The sequence below is a fragment of the Leptidea sinapis genome, chromosome 1 (genome assembly GCF_905404315.1).
Source record: "Leptidea sinapis chromosome 1, ilLepSina1.1, whole genome shotgun sequence".
Classification (NCBI taxonomy): Eukaryota; Metazoa; Arthropoda; class Insecta; order Lepidoptera; family Pieridae; genus Leptidea; species Leptidea sinapis.
The window spans coordinates 33,873,533-33,889,880 of record NC_066265.1 but is presented as its reverse complement, the minus strand read 5'-3'; the positions used below and the strand labels follow the sequence as shown (position 1 = coordinate 33,889,880).

The 16,348-nt window shown below is 40.6% G+C and overlaps 1 protein-coding gene across 1 annotated transcript in view; it reads left to right on the top strand.

Annotated features, from left to right (window-relative positions):
• Positions 1–7,675: 7,675 nt before the first annotated feature.
• LOC126966335 (protoheme IX farnesyltransferase, mitochondrial) overlaps positions 7,676–16,348 on the top strand; it is a 37,218-nt gene continuing 28,545 nt past the window's right edge. Inside the window, exons 1-5 of the mRNA XM_050810329.1 lie at positions 7,676–7,889; positions 8,107–8,224; positions 8,365–8,569; positions 10,554–10,749; positions 11,337–11,512. Of these exons, the coding sequence (XP_050666286.1) occupies positions 8,135–8,224; positions 8,365–8,569; positions 10,554–10,749; positions 11,337–11,512 (667 nt within the window). The 5' untranslated portion in view covers positions 7,676–7,889; positions 8,107–8,134. The remainder of the gene's footprint in view (positions 7,890–8,106; positions 8,225–8,364; positions 8,570–10,553; positions 10,750–11,336; positions 11,513–16,348) is intronic.

Genomic DNA, 16,348 nt, shown 5'->3' with positions numbered 1-16,348 from the left:
TGTGTGGGGTGTTACGTCTCACCTCTTACTATTTACGTATGTATTTTCTTCTGTTAATATAATTTTTGAAGTGAAACTTCTTTGGAATCGTTGTGATTTGAAACTCGATGAAACGAAAAATTGAGACGATATAAGCGCGTTAGCGTTGCCAGCTATTATTAATAAAACTTCTATTTTGGCTGCCGCGCCAAACTATGGTTTCAACAATATGGTTATACTATCCGAGGTTCTCGAGAGTGCAGAGAACGAATTTGGGATCATTATTGAAATCCAAGATGGCTGCGTGCAAAATTATTTTTGGGGCTGTACGGATAAGTGGTGGTTATAATGATAACCCTAATCCCCCCAAATAACTAAGAGGTATATTTCGGAAGTTGTTGTGCCACATGGTACTAAAATCGTTGAAATAAGTAAACTGTGTGGTGCTAATGAAGACGAACGCGAAACACTAGAAAACGTCAGTATTTTGATGTGTTCTTCTTCTCTGCATAATATTAATACAACTGCTCCAACTTCACATACTGATGATGCAAATGAGAATGCAAGTTTATGATTATATATAGCAAATAGTTGGATATATAGCTAGTTTTGTGGTGAGATCTCTATGTCACCATTTAAAATGCGTGGGATGCAAGTGACGTGTTAACTGTGAATAGTAAGTTTGAGTACTTACCACAAATTAGTAAGCTCACGAGAAGCAGATCGAATAATACATGAGGTTTGTAAAGTTACATAATTTGTAATACTTTTATGTAATATAATTGTTTACATTAAAATATTAAATATTTTTTAAGCTTGGTGAATAATAGTAAACCTTACATTTATCCTGGTACTCCTGATACTCTATATCCATATGAATCTCTCGTAGCCTACCCCTGATTAAATACTCATTGAAAAGTATTGAAATATGTGAGTTTTCATTACAGTAATTGTCAAATTCACTTTGGCAATGGGCTTGTGGGGCTTGTAATATTTCTTGAGTTTTCTCTTGAATCTTGATATTGTCGCACACAATTAATAGTTAAATAAATAATTGTATTATATTAAAAATATTTTGCTTTTTAAACTATTTTTACAGTGGGCGCAAAACCAGTAGAACAGTCTGAATACAAGGCGTATGACTGTGCAATTGTACAAAAACACATCTCAGTCAGGCCTGTGTATTTAATCCTTAGTTTTATTTTAATTGCAACTTTAACATAAACAGTGACAGTGAGGTATGTCTTGGCTAAGAGATACCAATTCACTCTTGATTTGAAAGTATTTAGGTTTTATGTTGCAGGAAACTTAGATGCTGGAACCCATATCTGACTTGTGTCATGATTGTGACTTAAGATTGGAGTATTTGCTTTGCGATCGCTCTAGACTGGTCATTTATCTAAATATTTTTAGTCTTATTTGCGGACTCTAATGCCAAAGGGACGCTGCTATTTTGCCATGGCTCATTAATGCAACAATCAAGTTTCTTGAAACCATAGAATTATTACTGCACTTATTGAACTTTCTAGGAATCCTAGAAAGCTCCAATGAGACTCGATGGGTTGACGCTAATTTTCTGGGAACGGCGAAGGACCTTTAATATGGAACACAATATTGGCCGTGTCGTGTCAGGGAGATATCTAGATAGATCAAAACTGTAAGACGCAGCAAAAATACTGAGACCGGCAAGCGGCGCAAAGATGTCACTTTCCGAAAATTACATATTATTTGTTCCATTTTCCATGGTGCTGGAGATCTTGGGGTCATAGAGTATTAGTGCTTAAAATTAGGCTAGCTGTCATCAGTGTTATTGTTAAATAAATCATAAAAATTATATATTTTTTTTGTTAATTTCCTTGATCCTAAATTTTAGTACTATAAATATAATCGTGATGGAGGCGCTCTAATCAAAGCAGTGAAAAATGCTGGGAAATTTAAAAAAATTGATTGTGTATCTACGGATTGACTAGGGATAAATTTCAAATATATTTTCCTATAATATCATCAGATCAAAATGTAAACAGTGGTGCTGCCAACAATGTGTTGTTCATTGTGCGTGTCGAAATGTACCAAAATATCATTTTAAAATTATATGCGTTGTCTGTATACATATAATTAAATATTGCACAAAGTTTTCTCTTTCTAATATAGCATAAAATACATCCAAAAATTAAAATGTATTGTGCAAACTTTGCATTGACACATTAAATATTGCACAAAGTTTTCTCTTTCTAATATAGCATAAAATACATCAAAAAATTTAAATGTAAATTTATTGTGCAAACTTTGCATTGACACTGGCAATAAGATAGAAGCTGTAAACATTTGGCTTGTCTACAGAAGAAATACCTACGTAAATAATGTTACAAGAAATCTTGGTCGCAGTGGCAGGGATGACTGATCGTCATATATTTTTTTTATTCGGTTTCTGACCTGATCATCGTGATTGAATGTGCTCTTCCTGCTTTTCGTTTATATATTAAACTATATTTTATATGTTTATGTAATAAACATGGGTCAATGAAAGTGTGTATTAATAAGATATACCTATACTATATACATTTTGAAAGTGGGAGAGTCACGCTGCTGCCTTATGACGTCAGCACAATCGGGCCAGACTCGTCCGGGTTACTTACCACACACGCACAGAATACCGGCGTGAAGTAGCGGCCTAGTGCCGCTATGTTTCGCATAGGTTAGTGTCGAGGACCGGAGGCCATTTCCCCCCGTCCTTTCCCCCCCCCCCCCCCCCCCCTAACAAAATATGAGAGCGGTCCTAAAAAATAAATTACCCCAGGAGGGTACCGGCTCTTGTAGAGCCGGAGAATCCCTCCCCGAGCATTCGCGCTCGGGCTGCCCCTCGTATTCTGGGGAGGGCACAGTACCGCGTATGTCACAGGACAAACAGGGCAGCAACACCACGGCACCCCGCTCCACGCTTAATGTGGACTTTTGTAACATCCGGGGAATTCACTCCAACTTAAACGCCGTCCACCACCACCTTGAGACGGCGCAGCCGGCCTTGTGTTTCCTTACGGAGACGCAGATATCTCGACCTAGCGATACGTCATATTTAACGTACCCCGGGTACAAAATTGAGCATAATTTCATGCCGGGGTATGTGTGTACGTTAGGGAGGATATCTGCTGTCGCCGTCTCGGCAATTTTGAGGGTAGGGGCCTGTCTACTCTCTGGCTCCGCGTAGATTTAGAGGACCGCGTCCGCATCTATGCGTGTGTCTACAGGTCCCATAGTGGTAACGCAGAAACGGATCACCTCATGGGCTGCGTTCAAGCGGCATTTGATGACGTGCTTGCTCAGATCCCCTCCGCTGAAATCGTAGTCTTGGGTGATTTCAACGGGCACAATGCCGAATGGCTTGGATCAGGTACCACAGACTACGCAGGGCGATCTGTGCATAATTTTGCATTGGCGTATGGTCTGTCCCAATTGGTTGAGTCGCCGACGCGGCTCCCGGATGTGGATAGCCACATGCCGTCCTTATTAGATCTTCTGCTGACTACACATCCCGATGGTTACCAGGTCTCTGTCGACGCCCCTCTCGGAACGTCCGACCATTGCCTGGTCAGGAGTGTAGTGCCTATCCGACGCCAACGTCGCAGACCACCAGCGACCCGCCGCGTTTGGCACTACAAGTCAGCAGATTGGGATAGGATGCGTTCCTTTTTTGCATCCTACCCTTGGGGCAGGGTTTGTTTCCTTTCAGATGATCCTAGTGCCTGCGCCGTTGCAGTAGCCGATGTGATACTGCAGGGCATGGATATTTTTATACCAAGCTCTGTAGTACCGATCGGTGGCAGATCACAGCCCTGGTTCGATGCGTCAGTTAAAGCAGCATCTGACTGCAAAAAACAGGCGTATCGAACTTGGGTTGCGGCGCTGGGCTCAAAGGATCCGAACTGCAAAGTTCTGAAGAGGAAATATAACCGTGCCTCCAGATTTTTTAAGCGGCAAATCGCCCGTGCGAAATCGAAGCACGTCGTCAAAATTGGCGAGCAGCTTTCCAGTTACCCGACCGGAACACGCAAGTTCTGGTCGTTGTCGAAAGCTGCTCTTGGTAACTTCAACCAGCCGTCCATGCCGCCGTTGCACATGAGGAATGACACCCTGGCCCATATGGCAAAAGAGAAAGCCGATCTCCTGTGCACTCTTTTTTCCTCCAACTCGACTCTTAACGACAACGGAAAAACACCGCCGACCATCCCGCGGTGTCAGAGCTCCATGCCTGAAGTACAGTTCCGACAGAAAACTGTTAGGCGAGCTCTGTTTTCGTTGGACGTCAGGAAGTCGAGCGGGCCGGATGGCATTTCTCCAATCGTGCTTAGAACGTGTGCCCCTGAGTTGACACCGGTGCTAACGCGTTTATTCCGGCACTCTTATTCAAAAGGCGTAGTCCCTGATTCATGGAAGTCAGCCCTTGTCCATCCAATCCCAAAAAAAGGAGACAGTTCGGATCCGGCAAACTACAGGCCTATTGCTATTACCTCCCTACTCTCCAAAATTATGGAGAGCATAATTAACCGCCAGCTCTTGGTATACCTTGAGGGTCACCAGTTGATCAACGACCGGCAGTACGGCTTTCGCCATGGTCGGTCGACTGGCGATCTTCTGGTATACCTAACACACAGATGGGCGGCGGCTATTGAAAGCAAGGGGGAAGGCCTGGCAGTTGGTCTGGATATAGCGAAGGCCTTTGATCGTGTATGGCACAAGGCGCTCCTCGCAAAACTTCCATCATTTGGGCTTCCCGAGAGCTTATGCAAGTGGACGTCCAGCTTCCTCACTGGGCGCAGCATACAGGTCGTTATCGACGGTTATTGCTCGAATCCCAAGCCCGTGAACGCTGGAGTGCCCCAAGGCTGTGTGCTATCTCCCACGCTGTTTCTTCTGCATATCAATGATATGTTGGACACCGCCAACATGCATTGCTATGCAGACGATAGCACTGGTGATGCCGTATACACGGGCCATGCAGGTCTCTCTCGGGAAAACGTCGACCAGTGCCGGGTGAAACTTGTGTCTTCTATCGAGTCCTCTCTCGAGAAGGTCGCGGAATGGGGTAAGTTGAACCTTGTCCAATGTAACCCCCAGAAGACTCAATTTTGCGCGTTTACCACTAAAAAAACCCCATTTGCCGTATCACCGCTCTTCGAGAACACTTCCCTTAAAGCCTCGCCTAGTATCGGAATACTGGGTCTCGAAATCTCGAGCAATTGCCAATTCCGTGGCCATCTGGAGGGCAAAGCCAAACTGGCTTCAAAGAAACTGGGTGTCATAAATAGAGCACGGCAATACTTCAAGCCGGCCCACATTCTAGCGCTCTACAAAGCGCAGGTCCGGCCTCACATGTCATCTCTGGTCTGGCGCACCCCAGTATCAGCTCGATCCATTTGACCGCGTGCAACGCAGAGCAGCTCGAATTGTCGGGGACCCAGTACTCTGTGAACGGCTGGATCACTTGGCGTTGCGTAGAGACGTCGCTTCATTGTGTGTCTTCTACCGCATTTATCACGGGGAGTGTTCCGAAGAGCTGTTCAACCTGATTCCTGCCGCCGAATTTCACCTTCGCACGACACGCCACAAGTTACGATATCATCCCCACTATCTGGATGTGTGGCGGTCCTCCACAGTGCGGTTTTCAAGGAGATTTCTTCCTCGTACCACGAAGCTGTGGAATGATCCTCCTTGTGCGGTGTTTCCGGGACGATACGACATGGGTACCTTCAAGAAAAGCGCGTACACCTTCCTTAAAGGCCGGCAACGCTCTTGTGATTCCTCTGGTGTTGCATGAGAGTGTGCGCGGCGGTGATCACTTAACACCAGGTGACCCGTACGCTCGTTTGTCCTCCTATTCCATAAAAAAAAAAAATGTTTATGTAGCGGTATATTGTGTGTGGTATATTTGCAAAAAAGTGGAAAGTGAATATTTTGCTTTCATACAATATGAAGATTTTATGATTACATTTACTACTATATTATATAATACTTTTACAGTGGTTTCATACTCAAATTAAAACTCCTAAATAAACCTTCTTAGTGTCTTACCACAGGCTCTAAAGCTAAAACTAGAAAAGGGAGGCTTCTTATATATTTTAGGCAGTGAGGATGGTTTTGTAGATGGAGCATTATTAATGTCCGAATTGAAGTGGTTAAAGGGCATAATGCCAAAGCTAAAAACCCATTCGGTATTTAAAGTGAAACTTTTATTACACCGTCTCAAACTTTTTCGTCTGTGTATTGCATGTCGCGTGACGGTCGCGCGGCGCCTATAGTTCGCAGCAGCTGACCGTGTTGTGTATAGACTATTACTACTGACTAAGTCTACTTTTATTATTTCCCATTATCATTCCAATTTTCCAAGTATAAAATTAAGATTGATAAAGAGATTTTTATACCCGTAATGGAATATTATTCCAAAAATTTTTTAGTTAAATGTGTATACTAAATGTGAAAAAAAGTTTCACATTTCACCGTGGTTTCATAATACCACACAATCCCTTTTTTGTTTTATTGTCCCTTACCACTCCCGAAGGTTAGAATGGAACCCGACAACTGCCCGACGGAAAGCGCAAATTATTAAATAGCTCATATCCAAAAATATAAATTATGAAGAAAATATGGTAAAAGCTCAGTTACTAGAAATCTTAAAAAGAGAAATATCTTATTATCAAACTTTTTCTGGGGACAAGTTGGCTGCGGAAAATAAAATTTATTATAAAAGTCACCAATTCCGATTCGTCACTATCAAGCTCTTCAGACCCCGAATCAGAGAGCGAATATTAATATGTAAATTATTTATTTTATGTTTGGTAACCATTATCAAATAAAAACATTTGTAAATAATTTATATACATATGCTTATGTTTTATCTATTATAAATCAAAAGAAGTTTATTAATAAACTACCTAGAAAATATTGATAATCTCTGATTTGTCATTTTGACAATGACATTTCTTTGTCTACATTTTTGAGCTCGAATTACATTTCCGACAATCAGCTGGCGTGCCAAGCTGCCAAACCGCGCTTGGCGGACGAGCCATTTGTGTCTACAGACCCCAAGGTCACCGCATGACGCAACGGGCTCGGATTACAAAATAATTTATTGCTTTTGAAGTGTTTGTTTATAAAAACGAACGTCGACGCTTTTGTTTTTAAACAAGCTAGAGCTTTGTTAGATAACATAAACAATAGATACTGCATAATTTAAACAAATTTCGTATTAAATAATGTTATGACTGTCATGCATTTTTTATAATTTTTTTAGATTTACCTACAGATTACATTTCGATTATTACTAATGAATGTAGTAATTTTTTATAACTAAAACATACTTCAAAGTTACTAATTAGTAATATAATAGTTACTAAAACATCAGATAATATAAAAAAGAATTTTTAAATCGACTGCTACAGATAATTTTGAATTAAAAAAAAAATCTTTTATAGTTACCTTTCTTGTGGTATACATATAGTAAATACGGTGTAGGTACGCAATCCATTTTTAAATTTCCCACCATTTCCGTAGCTTTCATTTGATTTGTAGTTAGAATATAGTAGGTAGGTACTTAGTCATACATATATTGAATTTAAATATGACCACTAGATGGAGCTGCTTTCCAAGAACCAGAATTTGACGTGAGATTGAGATGTACATCTATTTTAGGTTAGTAGGTACTTAGTACTTTAGTAGGTATCTATGTATTGTCAATTTTGGTGACTGATAACAGTACCTTGGCTTGAACTGTAGATTGTTTTCAGTAGAGTTTCCTTAGAAAAGCTTTCGTTAAAAATGTGTATTGTAACAGAGATAAATAAAACTTAAGTGCTCTCGTACAGAGTAGTTTATGTGGCAATATATTTACTAAACATCTGATTCAAAATATCCGCCAAGTAAGTAAATATTAGTAAATGTGTTTTGTTACAGGAAAAAATAACCTATAATTCTTTTATTATTACTAGAATTCCTTGAAATCAATGTGATATATCTAAATTAAATTAACTTAATTATTGGTTAAGTTATGAGGCAACATAAAAATTGGTCAAATATGTTGCTTTACCAGTAACTTTCAAATAAACATCGTTATGTAATCTTATTGTTATTTTACAGGATGCTAACTTAATAATAAATATTTACCATGACATATATAAAAGTTATTTGTGGTAAAATTTGTTATCGAAATGGAATACAAAACCTTTCTACTAAATCAATACTGTTGAATATTGGGGTGTGTATTAAGTTTCTAAAATTTTTAATTTAATCATAAATAAAAATAGTCCTAATTAACCAAATAAATTTTACAATTATATTTAACCTGCAGTTATATCATCATAGTAATTATTTATACTTTTATTTCTCTGATTATAGAATGGAAATCTATTACAACATGTAGCAAGGATAACAACATCAACATTTCTAAACAACAATTTGCAACTGACCAATCAATCCACAGTAAAAAAGAAAGAAAAAAATGTGCCTCAAGATAATAGAGTGTGGAAAGAGACACCTACTCATGATGTCAAGAATAACCTAGTCCAGTATTGTATGATGCTATCAAAGTTTCGTCTAACATGTAAGTATTGCTATTAAATCTTGGACCAAATCAAGAATTGAGTTAATCTTTTAATGAACTTAATTTAAATTTGAAACATTTAAAATTTATGTAACCATTGGTAATTTTTCAGTTTTTTTGAGATTTTCTTTCACTATATTTATCATATTTTATATTATTATTACATTCTTAAAATGTTTTCAATTAAATGAGTGATATTTTTTTCTTATAGTAGGAAAATTATATTATATTATTAAAGTAATGATATTAATTGTTAGAATTTATTGTTTATAATTTTATTTTATTTATTTATTATATAATATGTATGTCTTAAAAAAATATGTGCAAATGTACTTTATTGTCAATATTAATGTGATACCAACATAACATGTGCAAATAAAAATTGATGTTTACTAATTTGTTTAAAAAATACATGCTGGTAATCATGTGGGGTTGGGCAGGTTATCAACTAAAGTAGATCCTATAGATGAAGCCACAACCTGAGAGTTGCAACAAAGCATACAAGATTTACTGAGATAACTCAGTTGAAAGAGCACTTGCACGGAACGAGAGAAGTTGTGGGTCCACATGCTCATAAAATTTTGTTTTCAAATTTTATTTTTGAATCATGTAGTTGATCTGTTGTAACTTCACTTTCAAGACTTATTTGCTTATAATATTATTGCCAGCTTCTTAATACATTCATTGCTACATCAGAATAATATATTTGTTTTCATATCCAAGTATAAAAGTATGTTTAAACTTTTTGTAGACTGAAAGAAATTAGTTAAACTATAAACAATACAAAATAAACTAGTAAAGCTACTGTTTCATTATCTCTACTTAACTTCAACTGAAAAAATCTCCACAGAAACAAAAATTATGACCATCAGACAATTATACACACACACTACATGCATACTCATTTACAAGGTTTTAAATAAAAAAATTCACATTAACACAAACTTCTTTAAAAAAAAGAATTTAACCAGAATTGTTACCTTTGAGGGAGTTCAGATATATAACAACCTGCCCTCAGAAATAAGAATTGCCAAAACATTGACTTCTTTTAAAGCGAGCCTTCAAAAGCATATACTCAATAATTATGAAACATTTCAATAACATATGTAGGTTGTTTTATGTCTCGTCTATTTGCCTTTGTATTGCATTCTGTACCTACCAAAATCATTGTTTGTAAGTACCTACTGTAATTGTTAAAATATTAATTTCTCATGTAAGTCACAATAGGTCTTAATAGAATAAAGTTATTTAAACCTAAAGTTGACCCTATACAGCTTTAATAAATGTTGTGTGTACAAAGTACACATGTCAGAAGTGAAACTTCTTTGGAAAACTATTTTTAAAATCTCCTAATTATCCTAATCTGTTCTCTAAACCAAATGTTTTTTGTCAATATTAGTAATTATTAGATGTTCTACTTACTCGCAGCCACAGGCTAAACCTGCAAAATACAATGCTAGTAGGGAAGTTGTTCTACTTTTTCGCGGCAACGTTCTAAGCCTGCATGGTACAACGCTAGGAGTAAAGATGTTCTAAAGATGTGCTAAACCTGCAAGATACAAGTATTCGCGTCCGCGCGATGAACTCTCGAGAACCTAGATACGATATCCATATTGTTGAAATCATAATTTTGCGCGGCGGCCATCTTGGATTTAAAAAAACAATTTGCTATAAAATTTCTCTCATACGTTTCACTTCAATAATTTTCTGCCAATAGCAGTGAGTGTGTTAACTGTCCAAAGCATACAATTTAGTTTAAAAATGTGGTGATTTTTTTTTAAAGTTTATGTTTTTGTAAACTTTATGTGATACAATTAATTTTTAAAATTGAATATTTTGTATGATATATTCTCAATATTATCCCATAATGATTTGCTTTTCCAAGTATTTAATTCCTTTATCTGTAAATTTTATTAGTGTATTCTATAGATAATTAAGATTATGATTTCTAACATATTTATTATTTTAATTTGGTCTGTTTCAGCATTAGTTGTAATGACATCAATGGCTGGATATGCATTGGCTCCAGCTCCATTTGACTTAACAACATTTGTACTTTGTGCGACCGGCACTGGACTAGTCAGTGCTGCAGCTAACTCTGTCAACCAATACCATGAGGTACCATTTGATGCGCAAATGTCCAGAACTAAGAACCGAGTGCTTGTTAAGGGACTATTAGAGTAAGTTTAATTTTAATCATTGAGAATTGAGGCAGATGAAGATTCTCAATAATAATAATTACATTGTTATTATTATTTGAAATGTTTTATACTTAGAGGTTATGTAATCTTCTTTATAATGAAAGTGCCTGAGAGATAGGAACATTATAACTGAATAAAAAAAATTGCTTCAATTATTATCATATTTGAGATGAGGACTCTGGAAGATGTTTAGTTATACAACACAAAAGTTTTTTACAGCATAAAAATTCTCAAGTACAAATTACTAGTTTTTTTTAGAAAAAGTGATCAGACAAGCATGATGTTCACCGGATGTGCTCCTTATAATGCTTTGCCTCTCACTCAACCTAAAATTCTAATCATAATTTACTGTTAATTTTTTTGACATAGCTTTTTCTCATAAATAATTTCAGTAATAGTAAATGATGAAACAGTTTTTTTGGTAAAATTAAAATAATGGTATGGATGTTAGTGCATTTATTTTCCATTAGAATTTCATAAATTAAGGAAACCAATCTTAACATCAACAATTACATAAATATTTTGTAATTTTTGTTAGCTATACAAGTATTTAATATAAATTTTAGGCCAGTCCATGCAATTGGGTTTGCTGCTGCAACCAGTACAACCGGTTTATCTCTATTGTATTTTGGAGTCAATCCACTAACTGCGGCACTGGGTGCTGCCAATTTGGTTCTTTATACATCAATATATACTCCAATGAAGAGAATGTCAATACTCAATACTTGGCTTGGTTCTGTAGGTGAGTATCATGAAATTAATTTGTAATGGATGAAATAGAGGAATATTAATTTGTAAACACACTGTTAGCGGGCAATAATTAATTACCTGGTGTTGAGGCGTCCCTACACCTACATATTTGACCCCCTGGTTGAGTCAAATCTTATCTATACTCACAATATTGGTGGTTGCGCTGCTGTATATATATTTATAGTTTTATATATTCGCGCGTATTAGTTCACATTTCATATATAAATGTTACACCAAAATTGGACAGTTTTGGTTCTATTCTATGCATTTACTTCTTATACAGGATGTAAAGCAACCACATCCTTAAAGTGGGGGGTTGCAATTGGACCATAATTATGAACATATTGGCACTGAAATTTTTTAAAATAAAATAGTCCCAAAAATTATTTAAAAAAGCCTACAATGAAGAAGGTAAATGCGAAAAGGAATGCGTGAAGGTATCGAGTTGAAATTCAAACGATATACACAAGCCAACAGTCCCTTAAACTGTGAAAAAAATCAAACTTCTAAGTTAACGTAAAAAGAAGTCATTTTTGCCGCAAAATCCGTATACAGTATGGAACTGCTTGCCCTGTGCTTCCCCAGGGCGTAAAAAGAATAGGGGAGTCCCAGGCCCAAGGGTGTCGTAAGAGGCGACTACGGGCTTTTTAAAAGTGGGAGAGTCACGCTGCCTTCTTATGACGTCAGCACAATCGGGCCAGACTCGTCCCACGGGTTACTTACCACACTCGCACAGAATACCGGCGTGAAGTAGCGGCTTAGTGCCGTTATGTTTCGCTTAGGTTAGTGTCGAAGACCGGTGGCGTACATGTCACGTACCACAGACTACGCAGGGCGATCTGTGCATAGTTTCGCATTGGCGTATGGTCTGTTCCGATTGGTTGAGTCGCCAACGTGGTTCCCGGATGTGGACAGCCACACGCGCCGTCCTTATTGGATCTTCTGCTGACTACACATCCTGATAGTTACCAAGTCTCTGTCGACGCCCCGCTTGGAACGTCCGACCACTGCCTGGTCAAGAGTGTAGTACCTATCCAACGCCCACGTCGCAGACCAACAGCGACCCGCCGCGTTTGGCACTATACATCAGCAGATTGGGATAGGATGCGTTCCTTTTTTGCATCCTACCCTTGGGGCAAGGTTGGTTTCCCTTCGGATGATCCCAGTGCCTGCGCCGTTGCAGTAGCCGATGTGATACTGCAGGGCATGGATATATTTATACCAAGCTCTATAGTACCGATCGGTGGCAGATCACAGCCCTGGTTCGATGCGTCAGTCAAAGCAGCATCAGAAATATAACCGTGCCTCTTTCCAGTTACCGGACTGGAACACGCAAGTTCTGGTCGTTGTCGAAAGCTGCTCTTGGTAACTTTAACCAGCCGTCCCTGCCGCCGTTGCACATGAGGAATGACACCCTGGCTCATACGGCAAAAGAGAAAACCGATCTACTGTGCGCTCTTTTCGCCTCCAACTCGACTCTTGACGGCAATCACGACACCGACCATCCCGCGGTGTCAGAGCCTGAAGTACAGTTCAGACAGAAAACTGTTCGGCGAGCTCTGTTTTCGTTGGACGTTAGGAAGTCGAGCGGGCCAGATGGCATTTCTCCAATCGTGCTTAGAACGTGTGCCCCTGAGTTGACGCCGGTGCTGGTGCCGGTACGGCTTTCCCCATGGTCGGTCGGTACATGATCTTCGCGGCGGCTATTGAAAGCATGGGGGAAGGCCTGGCCTAGATATAGCGAAGGCCTTTGATCGTGTATCGCACAAGGCGCTCCTCTCAAAACTTCCATCATTTGGGCTTCCCGAGAGCTTATGCAAGTGGATCTCCAGCTTCCTCACTGGGCGCAGCATATAGGTCGTTGTCGACGGATATTGCTCGAACCCGAAGCCCGTGAACGCTGGAGTGCCCCAAGGCTGTGTGATATCTCCTACGCTGTTTCTTCTGCATATCAATGGACACCTCCAACATACATTTCTATGCAGACGACAGCACTGGTGATGCCGTTAGACGGGCCATGCAGGTCTCTCTCGGGAAATCGTCGACCAGTGCGGGGAGAAACTTGTGTCTTCTATCGAGTCCTCTCTTGAGAAGGTCGCGGAATGGAGTAAATTGAACCTTGTCCAATTTAACTACCAGAAGACTCAAGTTTGCGCGTTTACCACAAAAAAGAACCATTTGTCGTATCACCGCTCTTCGACAACACTTCCCTTAAAGCCTCGCCTAGTATCGGAATACTGGGTCTCGAAATCTCGAGCGATTGCGAATTCCCTGGCCATATGGAGGGCAAAGCCAGATTGGCTTTCAAGAAGCTGAGCGTCATTAATAGAGCACGGCAATACTTCATTCCGGCCCACATTCTAGCGCTCTACAAAGCGCAGATCCGGCCACACATTGAGTATTGCTGTCATCTCTGATCAGGCGAACCCCAGTATCAGCTCGATCCATTTGACCGCGTGCAACGTAGAGCAGTTCAAATTGTCGGGGACCCAGTGCTCTGTGAACGGCTGGATCACTTGGCGTTGCGTAGAGATGTCGCTTGATTGTGTGTCTTCTACCGCATTTATCACGGGGAGTGTTCGAAAGAGCTGTTTAACCTGATTCCTGCCGCAGAATTCCACCTTCGCACGACACGCCACAAGTTAATATATCATCCCCACCATCTGGATGTGTGGCAGTCCTCCACAGTGCGGTTTTCAAGGAGCTTTCTTTCACGTGCTACAAAGCTGTGGAATGAGCTTCCTTGTGCTGTGTTTCCGGGACGATACAACATGGATTCCTTCAAAAAAAGCGCGTACACTTTCCTTGAAGGCCTAGCATATATGAAATAAATGTAGGTATACATCTAGTATGTAGTATGTTAGCATATTTGCTGACGATATACCAAAAATTAACAAAATCCGTGCATTGGTTTTGTAAAAAGGATTTTTTTTTATATAAGAGGGGGCAAACGACATGGGGACAGGTGAGGCAACCGCCCATGGACATCCGCAACAACAGGTGTGTCAGGAAATGCGTTGCCGGCCTTTAAGGTGGGAGTATGCTTTTTTCTTGAAGGTCCCTAAGTCGTATCTGTTCGGGAAGACCGCTGCCGGTAGTTGATTCCACAAAGTGGCTGTGCGAGGCAAGAAATTTCGAACAGAACGCGCGGTTGTGGAATGCCAGACGTCTACGTGATGCGGATGGTACTTTGCACGTAATGTCCGGTGGTGGAATTCGGCCGCTGGAATCAACCCGAACAGCTCTTCTGAGCACTCCCCGTGATAAATGCGGTAGAAGATGCAGAGAGAACCCACATCTCTACGCAATGCCGATCGGAGATGACTTGATCGTCGATGATTCGAGCCGCTCTTCGTTGTATGCGGTCAAATGGAAGAAGCTGGTACTGGGGAGCACCCGCCCAGAGGTGAGAACAGTACTCCATGTGAGGCCGAATTTGCGCCTTATAAAGTTGCAGGCGGTGGCTTTTAGTGAAGTACTGTCTCGCCTTACTGAGTACACCAAGCTTTTTAGAGGCCATTTTGGCCTTCTCTTCCAAGTGACCACAAAACTGAATGTCGCTCGATATATCGACGCCAAGTATGCCAATACAGGCTGTGGCAGTTAGAGGAGTGATCTCGAATCGAGGGGATACGACAAAGGGAGACTTTTTAGTGGTGAACGCACAAACTTGTGTCTTCTTGGGGTTGAATTGGACTAAATTTTGTCGGCCCCATTCCGAGACTTTGCAAAGTATAGTCTCGATTTCAGACACAAGTTTGTTCCGGTTCTCGTCGACGCTATCCCGGGACGTGTTGGCACGGCCGGTGTAGGAAGCATACCCTGTGCTGTCGTCTGCATAACAATGAATATTACTGATTTGCAGCATATCATTGATATGCAGAAGAAACAGCGTAGGGGATAGCACACAGCCTTGCGGGACACCAGCGTTTATGGGTTTTAAGTCGGACCATGCACCGTTGATAACAACCTTGATGCTCCGATCAGCCAAAAAGCTTGTGACCCATTTGCACAACTTCTCGGGAAGCCCATAGGATGGCAGTTTCGCTATAAGCGCTTTATGCCACACCCGATCGAAGGCCTTCGCTATGTCCAAACTCACCGCCAACGCCTCTCCCTTCGACTCAACCGCTTGCGCCCATTTATGGGTGAGGTATGCAAGAAGATCACCAGCTGAGCGACACTGACGGAAACCGTACTGGCAGTCGCTGATCAGCTGGTGCGCCTCTAGGTATCCCAAGAGCTGGCGGTTGATGATCGACTCCATTACTTTGGAGAAAATGGAGGTAATGGCAATGGGGCGGTAGTTGGATGGATCTGAGCGTACACCTTTCTTAGGGATCGGGTGCACTAAAGCCGCCTTCCATAATTTCGGGACTACGCCTGATGAGTAGGAGAGCCGGAAAAGACGGGCAAGGACCGGCGCCAGTTCCGGAGCACATGTCCGCAGCACTATCGGGGGAATGAAATCGGGCCCGGTCGATTTATGAATGTCCAAGGTGAGAAGCGCCTTAAGCACGGCACCATGCCGGATTTTTACCTCCGGCAAATATGAATCGCACCGCGGAACATGCGGTGGAGAACGCACGAGTTCCCGAGGGAAGGCGTGCAAGTCTCTCGCAAATTCTCCCAATGTGCTTCGACTTCGCGTCAGCAATAACTCTTTTGAAGGACCTGGAGGCATGATTGAAGTGTTTTTTAAGTTCGCTGGAATTCTCATCCTTAGATACCACCGCATTGACCCAAGCCTGATAGCACTCCTGCTTTCGGCGAGAGGCCATTTTGCAGGAGCGGTCAAACCATGGTTGGGACCTGCCACCGATAGGCA